This window comes from Mus musculus, chromosome 13 (assembly GCF_000001635.26).
Source record: "Mus musculus strain C57BL/6J chromosome 13, GRCm38.p6 C57BL/6J".
Classification (NCBI taxonomy): Eukaryota; Metazoa; Chordata; class Mammalia; order Rodentia; family Muridae; genus Mus; species Mus musculus.
Genome location: NC_000079.6, coordinates 56,790,896 through 56,807,257, shown reverse-complemented (window position 1 = coordinate 56,807,257; position 16,362 = coordinate 56,790,896). Strand labels below are relative to the sequence as shown.

At 49.4% G+C, this 16,362-nt stretch overlaps 1 protein-coding gene across 7 annotated transcripts in view; it reads left to right on the top strand.

Moving 5' to 3' along the window:
- Trpc7 (transient receptor potential cation channel, subfamily C, member 7) overlaps positions 1–16,362 on the top strand; it is a 122,871-nt gene that overhangs the window by 88,711 nt on the left and 17,798 nt on the right. For all 7 annotated transcript variants that reach the window (XR_001780787.2, NM_001302372.1, NM_012035.3 and 4 more), the window contains one exon: positions 2,481–2,745. Coding sequence is in view for 6 of the 7 variants with exons in the window: in NM_001302372.1 (NP_001289301.1) it covers positions 2,481–2,745 (265 nt within the window). In the remaining variant the exon portion in view is untranslated. The remainder of the gene's footprint in view (positions 1–2,480; positions 2,746–16,362) is intronic.

Sequence of the window (16,362 nt, the reverse complement as noted above, 5' to 3'; positions counted from 1 at the left end):
CAACCACTGCTTCCTGCCCCTTGCTCCCAACATTTGCTGGCTAACAAATGCAGGGTTTTCTTGAATCATGTATGTTTTCCGGTCTATGCTGCTTTGGCGTCTCGTGGAAAGATGGGCGCACTCTCCTTAATGTCACGATGCAGGCTGCAGCATTGTTCTATGTTGACTTCTATTCCCCTGTGAGTTGTATTCGGTCCCAGCTCAGCCCACAGCACAATACTGTCCTTGCCTTTTCCGGTTCACCTTGGGCGCTTGGAAATGTTCCGGAGCTCTTGCTGCGCGCATGAGCTCCAGCTATGGGGGCCGAGCGCCCTCTTGTGGCGAGCCTTGCCGGCGAGCCGTGCAACCAGTTCAGTATCAAAAACGTAGGCTGGAAGAGAGGTGGGTTCAGGTTGTGTGAAAAGACTTCTTTTCTGATGGAAACAGCTCCAAGATGAACATCCCTTTGTGTGAATCACGCAGTGCCGTTTGTTTTATGCCCACCCAGCTGTGACAAGCTGGTTCAGGCAGAGTCATCTGCACCGGAAGTCCAACCTCGGCCTCCAGGAACATAGTTCCAGAAACTACAGCTACCTCGGAGCAGCTTTTTCTGTTACAGCTGAGATGGAAGGTGGAGAATTGTAGGTGACATTAAGACAGGAACTCATTTTAGTGCCTGTTTAATAGAAACATTTCATGATTTCATGTGAAATGTATGTGTTATTTATCCATAGAGAGCAGCAGGTATTTTAGAAAATACATACTTTGTCTTTCATGGGTTTCTGAATTCTGACTTTGGTAAGAACTTAAAATCTGTGTTATTGCATTCCAAATGTAATTTGGAATGCGCTACATTAAACTGTCGGCACAGCTTCCCTTACTAAAGGTTTCTCTCTATTATAATTAATTTAACAGAGAGCCTAGCTTTGAAAATAAAGAATAAAGTTCCTTCCCCCCTCCATCTCCCGTGGGGTGCCAAGAATCGCCTTGTAATAGGCTCTCTATTTGCACTTACTGGCTCAGAAAAGGGCCCCATACCCCCAAATCCAATCTTTAAAATGGCAACAGTAATGCCTGCTCTACGGGGCTGTTGTGAAAATCACAGCTAATTTAGTGTGCGGGCTAATTTAAGTTTCTCAATGTTTTTCATTTAAGCTTCGTTCAGCAGTTCTCAACGGGGATGCTGCTGGCTTTGTCAGCAGGGCAGTTTGTACCGCGTGGTGCAGTCTGGGGCGATAGAGGATGTTCAGCATCTGGGGAGTACTCTTGCCCAGACACTGAGAAGCAGGCACCAGCACTGTCCAGGAGGGAGGTAACGGCCCTCGCCTGAGACGTACTGTTTGTCCTGACACCTAGGAGCCAGGCTGAGTGCTGTTCCTTAGACAGTAGGCCTGTGGTAAGGCCCAGTAGAGGCTCACTCAGCTATAGCGATTCTTGTAAGGCAGCTCGGGCCACAGGACTCACCAGTAAACACCAACATTGTCCCTCCAATAGTGCTGTGGCAAGGCTGTGTGGCTGGTCACCCCCTTTGAGACCCTCACTCAGTCAGTGAGAAAGGCTGCCAGCATATACTTTTGGGGTGAAGGGAGGGACAGAGCAAGATTATGTTCACAGGCAGACCCTTCAGATTCCTGGTCCCCGGAAACTGATTTGTTCTGGCTTGTGGCTATCTGAACATGTGGTTCGAAGTCTGTTCAGCCACTTCACAGGCATTTATCCGTGCCTGCTCTGCACAGACCCTGCCCCAAGCTCTTGGCATGTGTGGCTTAACAGTCAAAGTCATTCAAGGCTAGTGAGATTGTCTGCCGTGATCACACACAGGGACAGTGTGGCTCAGAAAACCCAGTTGACTGAGTCCAGCCCATGCTGGTCTCTACTGCCTCCTCATGCTTCCCCAGTGTGGGGCTCAGCTCCTGTGCATGGAGGAGGGGAATGTGATGGTTAGCCCTGCAGCCTTTGTCAGAATGGATATACACGGGACACCACAGGAGCTCACGGGAGACCAGGAACCCCACCCAGACTGCTGGAGTTAAGGGCAGCTTCTGGAAAGAGATCACTCCTAAACTGAATCATGAAGGATGGCTGGGAATGAGTCAGATCTGAAGTTAAGTTCTGAGCAGGAGAGACAGTTCATTCCAAAAGAATGGCATCTCGTGTGCTAGGATTACCCAAAGGCAGAGAGGACAACCGAGAATGCTACCTGTGCCTAACGGGCAGAGAGATTGCTCAGCAGTACAGAACGCTTGCTGCTCTGCAAAAGGACCAAGTTCCAGCACCCCTTCAGATGGCTCACAACCACTTGTAACTCCTGCTTGAAGGGCTCTGAAGCCCCTCTACCCTTCTTGGGTCACTGCACCCATGCAGACATAAAATAATAAAATCAAGTCTTTAAAGATGCCTACCAGAGCAGGTTCCCCCCCACACACACACACACACAAGTAACACACACACACACACACACACACACACACACACAAGTAACACAGATTCTTTCCTTTCAGCCAGGGATAAGTGGTGGCCTTCAGACCCCCAGATCATCTCGGAAGGGCTGTACGCCATTGCGGTTGTCCTCAGCTTCTCCCGGATCGCCTACATCCTGCCAGCCAATGAGAGCTTCGGACCTTTGCAGATCTCCCTGGGAAGAACTGTGAAAGACATCTTCAAGTTCATGGTCATTTTTATCATGGTATTTGTGGCCTTTATGATCGGAATGTTCAACCTGTACTCCTACTACCGAGGTGCAAAGTACAACCCAGCGTTTACCACGTGAGTACCCGCTGCACGCTGCTCCCTCCCAGATGCCATCTCTGGGCATCTGGGGAGTCCCTGTGGACCTCCTTCAGGCAGTTCATTGCAGAACTCAGGCCTCCTTGAGGTTGGTGTGAGTTTTGCTCTCATTGTTTTAAGGTTTAGGTTCTGACATTAGAAGAACAAAGGACTTAAATCCCCCACTTTGCCACTATGTAGCTAAGGCTAGCCTGCAAAGGATGATGCAGATGAGGTTAGCCTTGAACTCAGAGATCTACCTGCCTCTGCCTCCTGAGTACTGACATTAAAAAAACATAAGCCACCCATACCCAGCCCTTTCTGCAGTTTTGAAATGGGGATGGATCCGTTGCTTTTCTGTTACTGTGATAAGCTACCAGGAACAAGAACAAATTAAGGCAGAAACAGTGGGTTTATTTGGGTTTACAGTTTCAAGTTGGAGGGGCGGCCATAATGGCAGGAGAAACGTGGTTTCAGGCAGATGGATCAGTAAACTAAGACATCACATCTTCAACCACGAACAGGAAGTGGAAAAAGAGAAAACTAGAAGGAGGGTGGGGCTGTGGACTCTCAAAGCCCACCCCCAGTGATATACTTCCTTCAGCAGGTAGCTTCCTTCCTACAGCACTGCCTCACACAATGCCACCAACTGTGACCAGCTAAGCCTTTGAAGGGACATTTTTCATTCAAACCATCACAAGGAGTAACAATGACATCATGACAATAGTGCGAGATGGGGTGACCCAGAAAGTACACAATAAAAGGTGGGCGGCCATTATGATTATTACAGCAATACATTCCACCTAGATTACATAGGAACAGAACCTGACAAACCCCATAGGCCAACATGCATGCCGTTAGGTCCAGAGAGCTATAATCCAGGGAAGAAAGATGAGAGGAGGGGTGGGGGCGGAGAGTAAGCAGGCTGAGAGGGAAAAGAGGGACAGGGAAGGTGAACAGAGGCTGCTGCCTACCTGACGTGCACTCTGCGCACAACAGACTTCTCCAAGGAGACAAGATGGAAATGCCCCACCTCAGGATAGCCTGAGACAAAGAGAACTGATCGGTCAGACCTCTCCCATCTGCTGTCTCTCTGCGGTCAGTTACTATCTCTCCTGTAGTCTAAGGAAGCCCTGGGCTGAGTGCTATCTACACCTGGCTGAGCACAAAGCAGGCTCTGCAGCTTCATGGGTCTCTGCAACCAGAGTCAGAGGCCCAGGCAAGGGAAGCAAATTACTGCTAAGGGGGCTCCAGCTAGCCAGAGGCAGCATAGCACAGTGATGCTATACCCTACTTCACAGCCCAAGAAGAAAGAGACAGGTCTCATACAACCTGTGTGCAAAAGATCCAACGCTCCCCCCCCCGCCCCCCCCCCCCCGTGAGGTACAACAAGGTCTCCTAGAGATCACCTGAACTGAATCTAGTAAACAGATATGGCAAAGTTTACACCCTGGCAGGCATTACTAGCTGATAGCCACTAGCCACATCATTGGATATATCCGAGCTTGTGTGTCCACTTTGGTGTCAACACAAAAACCACAGCTCTCATCTTAAAGGGAATAAGAGGTAGATTTCCGGAGCCATTTTCAGTGACCATGGCGCAGGAACACAGATTTAGGTTACCCCAAACTCAGTGTTCCAACACAGAAGCAGTTTCATGACGTTGTATCGTTTTGCAGAATGATCAAAACAAGTCTAAGGTGTATCGGTGTGGGTACATCAAAGAGGCAGGTTTGGTGAGATGGGGTGAGCTTTTCTATGGGCGAGGATGCTGTCTAGCCTCTGGGTTGGCAGAGGCTAGTAGGCTGCTAAGTCAATAGATATTAAAAGGGTTTTTCTATTGTCTTAAGAGATGTTAGTCCTTATGTAAGGATGGGCAAAGAATGGCTGTTCCTGGGGGCTAGAACAAGTCCAAGGTAAGGTAGCCAGCCTTTGGACCAGCAACATTCCAGTCTGTCCACAGAACTGAAATTCTAAGTGCGATCAGTCTCTGCTGACAAAGCTTCGGCCCAGGACTTCTCGTTCATGTCTGCAAAGAGGGAAGGGGGCTGCCCACCTTATAAGCTCACAAGTCCCTCATCCTCCACCACAGCTGAGTGTTTCGTGCAAAGTATCCTGGTGCAAGGTCTCCGGTCTCAGACATTCTCCAGACCCATCAGGTCGAGAACTTCTCTATTAAGCTTTGGTCAGACTCTAGGAAAATGAGTATCCACCCACCCAGGGCAGCAGCTGGGATCAAGAGGGCTAAGAACCCCCCACACACACACACACACACACACACACATGTCCACAGGTGACATCTGTTTTCCAGACACTTCAGATGACTGGTGCTTTGGGTGATCCCCGCTGTCACAAGGCCTCAGCTGGCTCTGCTTCTGGGGAAATCGCTCATCAAGGGGAGAGATGCTATCTAAGAACAAAATGGCTTAACCTCCACGCCATTTACCTCAGAGCTGTGGTGGTGCTGCCTGCTCAGTGGTCAGCCCCCCATGCTGCTGACTTACAGGTGCGAAGTGTCTACAGAGAGCAGATGTGTCAGGTCCAACACTGAGGAACAACAGAAGCCTGAGGGTTGCAGGCTGGGTGGGGGCAGCAGCACCTCAGGGGTCAGACTAGATTTCCATCTGATCTTAGTTGGGACTCACTATGCAGCCTCGTGCATGGTCTTAAATCCCTGGCCCTTAATTGCCACACCTCTGATAGAATCGGAAGGAAGAAGGCCAGCCTCATGGGACTGTTGTTAGGCTCCACAAAGAAGCAGGGGCCATGCAGTACATAAAGCCTCCAGTATTGGCAGTGCCAGCAATGGCTATGGCGACTGAGCTGAGACTGTAGGACCCTCCCTGGGTGTGGCCTGGTTTATGACTGGCTACAGTACATCAAGTAGCCAATCAGACTCCTTTTTTTTTTCTTCAACACCTGTTGAAGGAATGGAATAAACCTGAATCACCCAAAAGCAAAATTGCTCTGAATGTGCCAGGGTTTGTGTATAGAGGGTTGGCAGGACAGAGGGACAGCAGGACAGGACCTAAAGGCATCCAATCAGCAGGAACTACTTTGTCAACAGCCATGGGGAAGATGTCAGCCAAGAAGGAAAGGCTCCTGTGTTTTCCAGCCTAACACATCTGCTCCTGGGGGCCAGGCACCAGAGACATCAGGTACCAAACCACCCCAGGCCTTCTCTAGTGTAGGGACAAGGAGCCTGGGGCACAGCAGACACAGTGAAGAAAGGACCTCTTTTTTCTCCTCCTCCTCCTCCTCCTCCTCCTCTTCCTCCTCCTCCTCTTCCTCCTCCTCCTCCTCCTTCTCCTCTCCCCCTCCTCCCCCTCTCCTCCTCCTCCTTCTCGACCCTTCCTCCTTTTCCTCCTCCTCCTCCTCTTCCTTAGCAGGTCCTGAAACGCACTACATAGCTGTGAGCGGGACTGACTGAATTATCAATGGAGGACTGGAACAGAAAGAGGAGGGAATAGGTTGTGGCAAATGTCATCCCTTCCCTTTAGACTGCACGGTGAGATGAGCATGTCACCCCACGAGATCAGCCATGGTCTTGAAAATGTCCCAAGAGAATGAAGGAGGCACATGTGTTAGGGACCTGGAGTCTCGTTGGATGTCACTGTGATGGAGATGAAGTTGGAAAATCCCACTAAAGTACACTCTGCTCCAAAGCCGGCAGTCCCAGGCCACCTGCCTAGACACACAGGTGCACGTGTGCATACACTCATACACACACTCAAACACACATGCACATATTCACACATATCATACACACTCACACATACATATACACACACATACCACACACTCACACATACCACACACACATACGCATATACACACATACCACACACTAACACACACACTCATACACACACATACACACACACTACACATATATACATATGCACACATTCACACACATATACTCTCACACCACACCTACACATATCACACACTCACAGTCATACACACAGACACTCTCACACACAAAGACCTACATTCACACATATACACACTCATACATACACTCTCACACACACCACACACTTCCACTGATGCATATAGACACACTACACATACACACACACACACACACACACACACACACACACACGGAAGCTGTCTTTCTATAGATTCTAAAGTTGCAGGCTAAGACAGGCCTCCTCTCCTCTACGTACACAGTGTTAAAAAGCCACCGTCATAAGGAAGGGCATTTGGGTTCAAACACACTGCAAGAATGTTCTTATCCTCACTTTTAACCTGCTCATCAGCACCTTCCATGTCTAGGGAAAGTTCTCCCAAAAGCTGCTCCTACAGGGAGCTTCTCAGTGGGAGTCCTGCCCACCCTGGGGTGAGGTCCCAGGGCAGCTCACAGATGCCAGCACTAAGTGAATGTGACCAAGTTCAGTTCTGTCCCAAGAGAGGGGCATGACACAGATTCTAAGACAGCTGGGTAGGAAAGGTATGGACTGTGGCCGCCAGCCCTCAGTTCAGATTCCCAGGGTATTCTAGTACTTAATCAAGGGCCTCTGCCCCTCCCCCTTTCCATTCCTTCCATCCAGCAGACCTCAGGGAGGGGCAGGAGAACGTGGGAGGGTACGTGAGTCAATCTCCAAGTGTGAAGACCTGAGATCAATGGTCCCAAAAACACACCAGGATCACCACAGGCACTGGCTAAATCTAAGCTTTCCTAGACCCCACCTCTAAGCATCTAGTTACAGGAGCTACACTGTGTGAGCAAGGCCTGCCCCTCCCTGGAGAACAGACTGTTGATGGACACAGGGATGGGGACGGGGCATGACTCTCTCAGGCTCCGTGGACAGCTCTCTACATCCATGCATGTTGTTGAAGAGTCTCTTTGTAGGAGGAACCGGAGTTAACTGAGGCTGGAGACCGTAAGGGAGAGCAGGCGTGAAGGAGATCACAATGTGTCAAGCATGGGCATGAAGGATCAAAGAATAATTTTTTTAAGCCACTAGGATTTTGATACAGGATTAGGCTACAGGTATTTTTGTTGTTGTTATTGTTTTGTTTTGTTTTGGATCTAGGGCTGGAGCATGGCTTGTGGGGACCTGTGTTCAATTCTCAGAACTCATACAAAAGAGCTGAGTGAGGTGATCAGCTTCAAACCCAGAGCTAGAGGGGCACAGGCTGCCTGGGGCCCCCTGACAACCATCTTAGCCCAATCCATGAGCCCAGGTTGGGGAGAGACTCTGCCTCCAAGACCAAGGTCAACAACTCCTGAGAAATAACACCAAGGTATCCTCTGGCCTCTACACATACACACAAGCACCTGCACACATATGGACGGACGTGTGCACATACAGACACAGGAACACATGTGTACATAAACACACATATGCCCGCAGTGTGGATCTCATCCAAAATTATCAGCACACAGATGCAACAGGTTTCTCCCTGGTGCACTGGATCTTTGGTGGCATTGGTGGATATTTGGTGGCATTTCACACCACAGGGGCAAGTGTCAGATAGGTGCAGATCCTGCAGGATTGACTCCTGAGGCAGATCCTGTGATCACTTCCAGTATCTCAACCCCACAACCAAGGGTTCACCCAAAGGTCTAGGTGTTTTACAGAAGCACTTCTGTGGCAGGGACTTCCTAAGAGGGAGGGGCAAGGCTGTGTGTGCATGCGCAGCCAGGACCTGTTGAGCACAACACCGATAACACACCTGCGGCAGACGGTCCCCTCTAAACCACCAGTTAAAGACTGCAAATGGCCAAAAAGGAGGACAGGGGACTTTCAGACTAGTCTCATGCTCTTTGAGACTCCAAGTATCCAAACCATAGATGAGAGAGGAGGGAGGAGACAGCCTGGGGACACGCCTCCTCTAAGAATGGGAGAGTGTGCTCTCACCGTCGATATCTATTTTTGTCACACAATGGAAGTCAATGAAGTTAGGCTTGCTTTTTGTATAGTCGACTTCTCTGAGATTCATAAAGCAAAGTCATTCTGCATAGAGATTATATGAAAATGCTGGCATCCTAGCACCCTCATTACAGGGTTAGAAAAATAAGAGACAAAAGGTTTGGCTCACACGTGACATTCTCCTGGGAGACTGCAGAGAAGATACGCGCCCTCCTTATATGACAACACGTGGATTAATGAAGACATCCTGAGCACTGGGCTACTGAGTTCTTGTAGGAGCACCACAGAATGGACTAACACAGACAGATAGCACGGTCTCCCAGCTGCCCAGGCTGTATGTCACCACCGATAGATTCACCGTTATGCAGCATGTGACGGATAAACGTACAGATAGGTGAGACCGGAGCCATGAGTGGCTGAGAGCAGCAGGCTGTCCCACAGAACACATAAAGAGGCAGTCTCCCCAGAAGGTCACTTTGGCTCTCTCTGCTTTACCCTGATTGGTGATTAAAGGTGGGCTCTGTCCTCAGGGAAATAGAACAGAAACGACCCCAGCCAACCTTTTCTACCGGCCGCTGCAGAAGGAGAACCAGAGATAGCCATCCAATCAAAACCAGCGCCTCTGTTAAGCTCTCTCTCCCCAGGAATTACTTTTAATGGAAGGAACCTTGGAAGCACTGGGCAGGATTAGAAGCTCTTGTTTTCAGTGATAATGATGGGAAATTTCCACACTCTGCCCTGGGAAGATTCGTATGTCCCACCTCCCCCTGACACACTGCCTTCCCCCGGGGTCCATCTTGCAATCCTGAGGGGCTCTGGGGCAGAGGGAGGGGACCCTGCAGGCTGCCACATATTCCTATATTGCTACCATGCCTAAGTCTGAGCCTCATGTACTCTGGCTCCACACCGCCCTTTTGAAGGCCTCCACCTCTAAAGAGGAGGAGGCACTGGACTTGCCCGAGATTATAGAACCAGTTAATGGATGTGAACCTTGAACTCTACGACTTCATTCCACCGTCGAATAGAACCCTACTCTGTGTGCTTTGAGCAGTTGTCTCTTGCACTTCTGCGGTGCTCATTCTTAAGACTAACATTCAATTCAAAACTTGTCAGTGAGAGCCCAACAGTGCCACACATCTTGGCTCTCAGCTTGAAGCCCATGGCATTCCCCTGTCTAATGGGTATCTCTGTCACAATAGATAGTTACAGGACAACCCCTGCATGTCAAGTTCTGTTTTGACCCTGCAACCCTGCCGTGCTGGGAGACTCACTTGACTGCTGCCCAGGGACTCTCAACAAGTGGGGCAGGCAGGAGTGGACAAGCAGCAACTGGAACTGTGCAGGCTTTGTGGAAGGAAGTGTTGGCTGCTGCCTGGCAGGGTCAAGGAAGGCTTCCTAGAAGGGATGGCCCAGTGGAAAGTCCTTAGGGAAAAGCTAGAAGGGCACCCGGCCCATACGGGACATTATCAAAGAACTGCGAATAGTCAACAGTCTGTGGGAGACGGAAAAAGATTACACAGTTGTGAAGAGTCTTGTAAGTCCTGATAGAGTGAGAGAATCTCCGCTGAGCCCTCTCTTAGGTGAAGATGTGCTCAGAGGTGCTTCAGAAAGGACGCTGCGACAATCATGTGGAGGGTGAAGGGATGCACACGGAGACTTGGACTCGGCCTGGGCCTGCTGCTGCTGAAGACTGGAGAACGAGTAAAACGGGAATGTAGAAACAGTCTTCTAGAAAGGTCTATGACTGAAATCACTCCAGAGGGAAGCGAGCAAGATGTACTGGGAGACTGAGAAGGGAGTCTGAGAGAGGAGGCAGACACAGACACAGAGACTGCAGTAGTGGTGGTGGGGACGGAGGAGGGATGCAAAAATCCAGCCGTTGTATGGGCCCTGTGTGGCAGCCAAGGCTGGATTGTGTCAAACAGTGGCCTGTTACAAGAAGCCAGGGAAAGGGCCTCCTGAGGCACCATAGGTCCTTGGCTGCTGCCATTTTATCTGTGCAGTGCATGCTGTGGTGCCTGGTGAGCCACACAGGAGAGAATCGCCCTGCCTGGCCACAGTGTGAGGTGTTTTCCAGGATCCCGGCCAGGTGAGAACAAGATCAAGCAGCACCATGGGGTGAGTTTAAAGTCACCCTTCATTATATTCCCAAGGTCTGCATCGTCATCCTTTAACCATACAATGAATAGGAGGTGATTGAATGCATAATAGAGTCCATCAGATAAGTTCTGAGACCTGACAGGGTGTCACACGGTCAAATGTGGAGCCCCGCACAGACCCAGAGAGTTTGGGCAACTATACTTAACTAAGATGTAAAAAGCAAACAAACAAAAATAACCCCCCCAAAAAAACCTTACCTTTGCATAGTTCCTTGATATATAAGAGATATTCTTTTACCCAGGTTATTTTTAAAGGCCAACAATGCTTTTTAAAATGAGTGTTCTGTTACCGAATGGTGTCTGCTTGGAATGCTCTCTCCGCTCCTCTCGTGTTAATTTGTGACATGAAATGTTAAAGCCTCTTCAGCAGACTAAAAGGTGACAAGGGTTTGGAGGAGTTGTTGTTATTGTGTCACTGGAGACTCCCAGGCAAGCACCCTGCCACTTAGCTGTATCCCTAGACCAAGTATCAGACAAGAAGAGATCCAATCCCAGAAAGAAGGTTTGCTCCATTGATCAATATCTTACCATCCAAGTACTAACCGGGCCTTATACTGCTTGGCTCCCAAGGTTAGATTTTGGGTGTTTTGGCCACAGGCCCTCGAGGACTGTCTTTGTGACGTAGTATCTCAGGCATCACCTCCGGTCCCCTGCCTGAGTGGCAGCTCTGCCTGGGAGGACATGTTAACCGGCACCAACATTTCATTGAATTGAAACTCTCATTCTCAAAGAGACAGATGGTACGAGAGGAAACCAGAACACAGCAGGGCACCTTTGCAAGTGGGAGGAGCTAAATTGCTCAGTGCCTTGAAGACCTTGGCCAAGTGATGGGTCTTGACAGCCATAAAGCTACTGAAGGAGAGGGCCTGGATCCGTTTTTTATTTCCATCGTGTTGTAAGGTTCCAGAGACTTCCCCCAGATGCTACAATTTATTGCTATTAAGGAAACAATGAAAGAAAACCTGCCAGTCCTAAATGAGCATGACATATCAAACAGTTGACGCATAGCCAACTGTCTTGTGCGCCTCACCAGTATCATGAGAAGTCACTTGCCCTTCACAACAGCCTTACACAATGGAGACCGTTGTTTTCCCATCTTGTGCCTAAGGGGGAAAAAGACTGATGGAGCCTATGCTTTGGCTAAAAACTTAACAGCCAATCCCAGGCTCCCCTTGCTTCAGCACTCTGACAGCTGTCAACAGCAAGGCTGGGGAACAGGAAGGGACGCATGTAACATGTCACACGTAACCACACACTGAGTTTGCTGAGTTCCGTCTGTCTGCTAGGCTGGATAGATTCCACTCACCTCAAGCCAGGCCCCCTCCTCTCTGGAATTTCTAATCCCAGCTCTTCATGTGGGGCCCAAGATAGCAATTCAGCAGCAGAGGTGGGAACTCTGGGGTTAGGAGCTTGGCAAGACTCCCTTGGCTGTTTGCCTATCCCTACCCCCACCCCACCCTCAGGCATGGTGACAGGTTTGGGTCCCTGAGATCTGAGTGTTAGAGAAGCGACCCGCCTAGAAGCTCTTTCTCCACTCCTGAGCAGCTTCCCACAGCACCCTGCTCGGATGGCAAGCAGGTGCTGCTGTCCTTTGACAGAACTCTAGCAGGGCCCAGCTATTGTCTTCTGAGCCTTAGAGCAACCCTCTGAGCCCTGATCCTCCTGCTTAATTTTAGCTTGCTAGCTGCACTCTGGCTAGGTAACTAAACTGAACCCAGCGCTTGTGGGGAGGGTTTGTGGCATTCTGGAGAAGTGGCAATTTTCATAACAATCGACCTAAACTGTCGCCTTGTTGATCAGTTTGTTCTCTGAGGCGCGTGCATGCTGCCTCTTCAGGAAACCTGTTATTAAAGTCTCATTATCCAGGCGAGACAGACCTGGGAGAGAACTGATTACCTTGTCCCAGCTTTCTGCATGACAGATCAGCCCCAACCTTCCCCCCACCACACACACACACACACACACACACACACACACACACACACCCGCCCAGGGAGACAAGGGTGAATCACATCTATTCAGGATCACTCCGCTGCTAGGAGGACTTCTCATGCCAGGGTGGCCTGTTGACTAACTTCCCTTCCCCTGTAAGCCAAGAACCAAAAACAAGAGAAAGACAAAGAAAAAAGGGAGCAAGGGCTGGAGGAACCAGTGGGTCATTTGCAATCAAGCATCTGTGGTGGGTGAGCTGGCAGATAGGAAGGCAAGGGAGGCTTGTTCGGGAAAAATCGATAAATATCTAACTGATTACCCTTCATTCAATGGGCGGAGGCCTCTGGAGCTGCTGGGGCTGTGTCTGCTACCAGCCAGCACAGAGCACCCAGCAGCTGCCGGCTTCCACAGTGTTCTCCGCTAGCACCTACCAGATTTCTTTCAGAGCTCAACAAACCAGCGGATGAATCAAAAGGAGAGCAGCAGCCAGTCAGGATGCTGCTCTCACTGGATGTGTTACATGAGTTGCTCACTTAATCTTCCCAGCAACTGAGCAGTAAAGCACCCATTATGTCCACTTTACAGTTGGGCAAACCGAGACCCTAACAGGCCTTGTAATGTGTTTAGACACACGCATATCCAGTATGTGTATTGAGATTTGGACCCCGGCATGCATCTCTGTTTTCTCCTCCTATCTCTGTGAAGCCTTGAATGACACAGCAGAGGACTTGGCAAACTGCACAGCTAGTGGGGTGAGAGATGAGGAGCCAGGAGCTGCAACCTTTGACAATAGGGAACCCCAGATGTGGCCCTACAGCTGCCAGTGGGGGCCTTTGTGATTAGTTTTGTGGTTGACATCAGTTAAGCCAGTCTAAAATCTTTCTTCCTGAAGGGCAACTCCAGACAATGAGGAGAAGGGTAGACCTTTCACTCCTTCCACCCTGGGTCCTATGGCTCCTGTAAATTCTAGGCAATAATTGGGTATAAGGGCTCAAACCTACAAAGCCAGTACTCAGGAGGCTGAGGCAGAAGGATAGCCATGAGTTCAAGGCCAGGATAGGCGGGGGATGGTGATAAAGACACCATTGCAGGCTGTGGGACAGCTCCCAGGACACTGGGGTTAGCTCCAGGTCTGGGCCCTTGGCACCATCGATGGTCAGCTGACTTGATTGTAAGCCCACCTTCCTTGCTAAGAATGTATTATGCAGGCTTCCAAGATGTCGGTAACACAAATCTTCTCCCACTGAGGGTAGGGAGACAGAGCTTCTTTAATTATTTTATCCCTGCCACACCCTAAACTAGAAGATCTTAGCCCAGCATTTCACGTTGACTATGAAGCTCTTGCACTTTCAAAAGCATACATTGTTCATTGACATTTCCCCAACAGAAACACACTTTTCTTAGAATGTCTTGTTTGCAGGCTGACTCATACAAGAGCTTATGAAGCCAAGTGTGTTGTCACAAACCTGTGATCTCAGGACTCGCAGGGTGGAGGCAGTAGGATCAAGTTCAAGGGCATCAGCTTTGGCTACATATTAAGTTAAAAGCCAGCCTGGACTATGCGTTGTCTGTATGGCTTGAATTTAAACATGCCTCACCCACAGGTCCATGTGTCTTTGTAGATGGCTTATGGAACCTTTAAGAATTGTGTCTAGTTTGAGAAAGTGTGGCACTGCAGAAAGGCTCTTGTCAGTTACAGTCTTCCCTGGGCTTCATCTATCTGAGCCCCTATCGGCCTCCTCACCACTGAGGCTTCAACGAGCAGCGTCACTCTCTTGCCACCATGATGCCACCACCAGATATCCTCTCAAGTCATGAGTCAAGATACAACCTTCCTACCTTAAGCTGTTTCTTTTGGGGAATTTGATCAAATCAATGGGGAAGGTTCTTAATGTATCCACTAATGTTTGCAGATTCAAGTCCTTATCCCACTGGGTCTATGGCTTACTGTGTTTTTGACATTCAGGAGCTAATTTCTGTGTGGTCGGATCTCTTGGAGTCTGTATTAATAGTTTCTGAAACTTTCCCCAAGCCAAGATCATCTAGTAAATTCTCAGCAACGTTGTATGCTAGTTTTCATCGTAAGTATTTTTTTTCTAATTTTAACTCTTCAATTCCACTCAGATCTTATCTATTCACATTGTGTCAGTCTAGACAAAGCATGCTATCACTCACAGCTTAGCTTAGGTAATCTTGCATGTCAGATGTCAGCCAATAAGGTCTCCTCTGCCAATACGAATAGCAAACACCAATCTGTTCATACTCAGTACACTGAACGCTCCTATGGACTGGGCTGGCTCCAGATACAAAGCCCAGAGACTGACAGCGGCCCTCACTGCCCTGACTTGGTCAGTCAGCCCACCTTTTCTCTGAAAGGGGGGTCTGTTGCTTCAGCTCATTCTGCCTCCTACAAAGAGGAGAAAGAGCCGCAGACCTCTCCTCAAGAGCCTGAAAGAGGTCGTTGCAGTCTGGCTAAGACCCCTTCGCAGCCAATCAGGGAAGAGTGTTTATCCCTCTAGCAATCTCAAATCTGGGCCTCTTGTAATTATGTTTCTAGAAATGAGGCTAAGTGGAGGTTCAGAGGCTAATCCTTGCACTGGAGGAGGGGGTATCAAATGAGCATGCGGTGCTAGCTGTCTGGAGTGGGGTTGTGTCACGTTAGAGCCCCCCCCCCCTGCAAAAACAGTTTAACCAAAGTGTGATCTGCCTGCTCTGTCGCCTTCTGATTACAAACACAGAATGCCTAAGAAGGAACTGGAAATAGACGAGGGCTCGGGGCAAACTCCATAGTGAGAAACAGTACATGTGGGACCCTCAGGACCCTTCTTCCCCAACTGAAACCAATGTAGAGGGCTCGTCCCACCTGTGTCCCCTGTGACCTCACTGGCATCAGCCAGAGACCTGTGGGGTGGTCTAGGGTAAGGAACGGAAAGTGAATTTGGGTGAAACATCTCGCTGTCACAGGTATTAGCCACTTGTTTGGGACAAGTGCTTACCACTTTTTGCTGGATCCTGTGGAAAAGGGAACAGCTGTGCAAGAGAAGGAGAGCGGCCGGCTCCTATGCGGTTAGGATCTGGAACTCACCATCCCGTGACTTGGGACTCTCTATGCCACAGTTCCTTTCCACAACGAGATAACAGAATCATTCCATCTCGATGGGAGACAGACAGTACCTCCGCAAATCTCCCGCACAGTGAACGCCATGTTCTCATATAAAATGGATTCACACCTTCTAGGAGGAAACCATTTTCCCTTTCTAGAATGGCAGTGGGAACCAGAGCTCTTCAGTAATGGCTTGCATCTAGTCTTCACTTCAAAAAGTGATGCAGGCCTTTAGTCCTAGCCCTCAGAAGGCAGAGGCTCAGGCAGACAGATCTGTTTGAGTTCAAAGCCAGCCTAATCTACACAGTGAGCTCCAGGCCAGCCAAAGCTATATAGTGAGACCCTGTGTCAAACACAATCAAATTAGCAAGCAAGCAAACAAACAAAACCCTGCTAGTAGATTCCTGATTAAATGTTACAAACTCACAGCTTCAGAGGAAATAAAAGGCAAGCAATACCAGCGTAAACTTGCTTCGGATACCAGCTTCTCAGACTCTGAGATGCACAGGGAATGAGCCACACAGCTGCTTGTGCACAC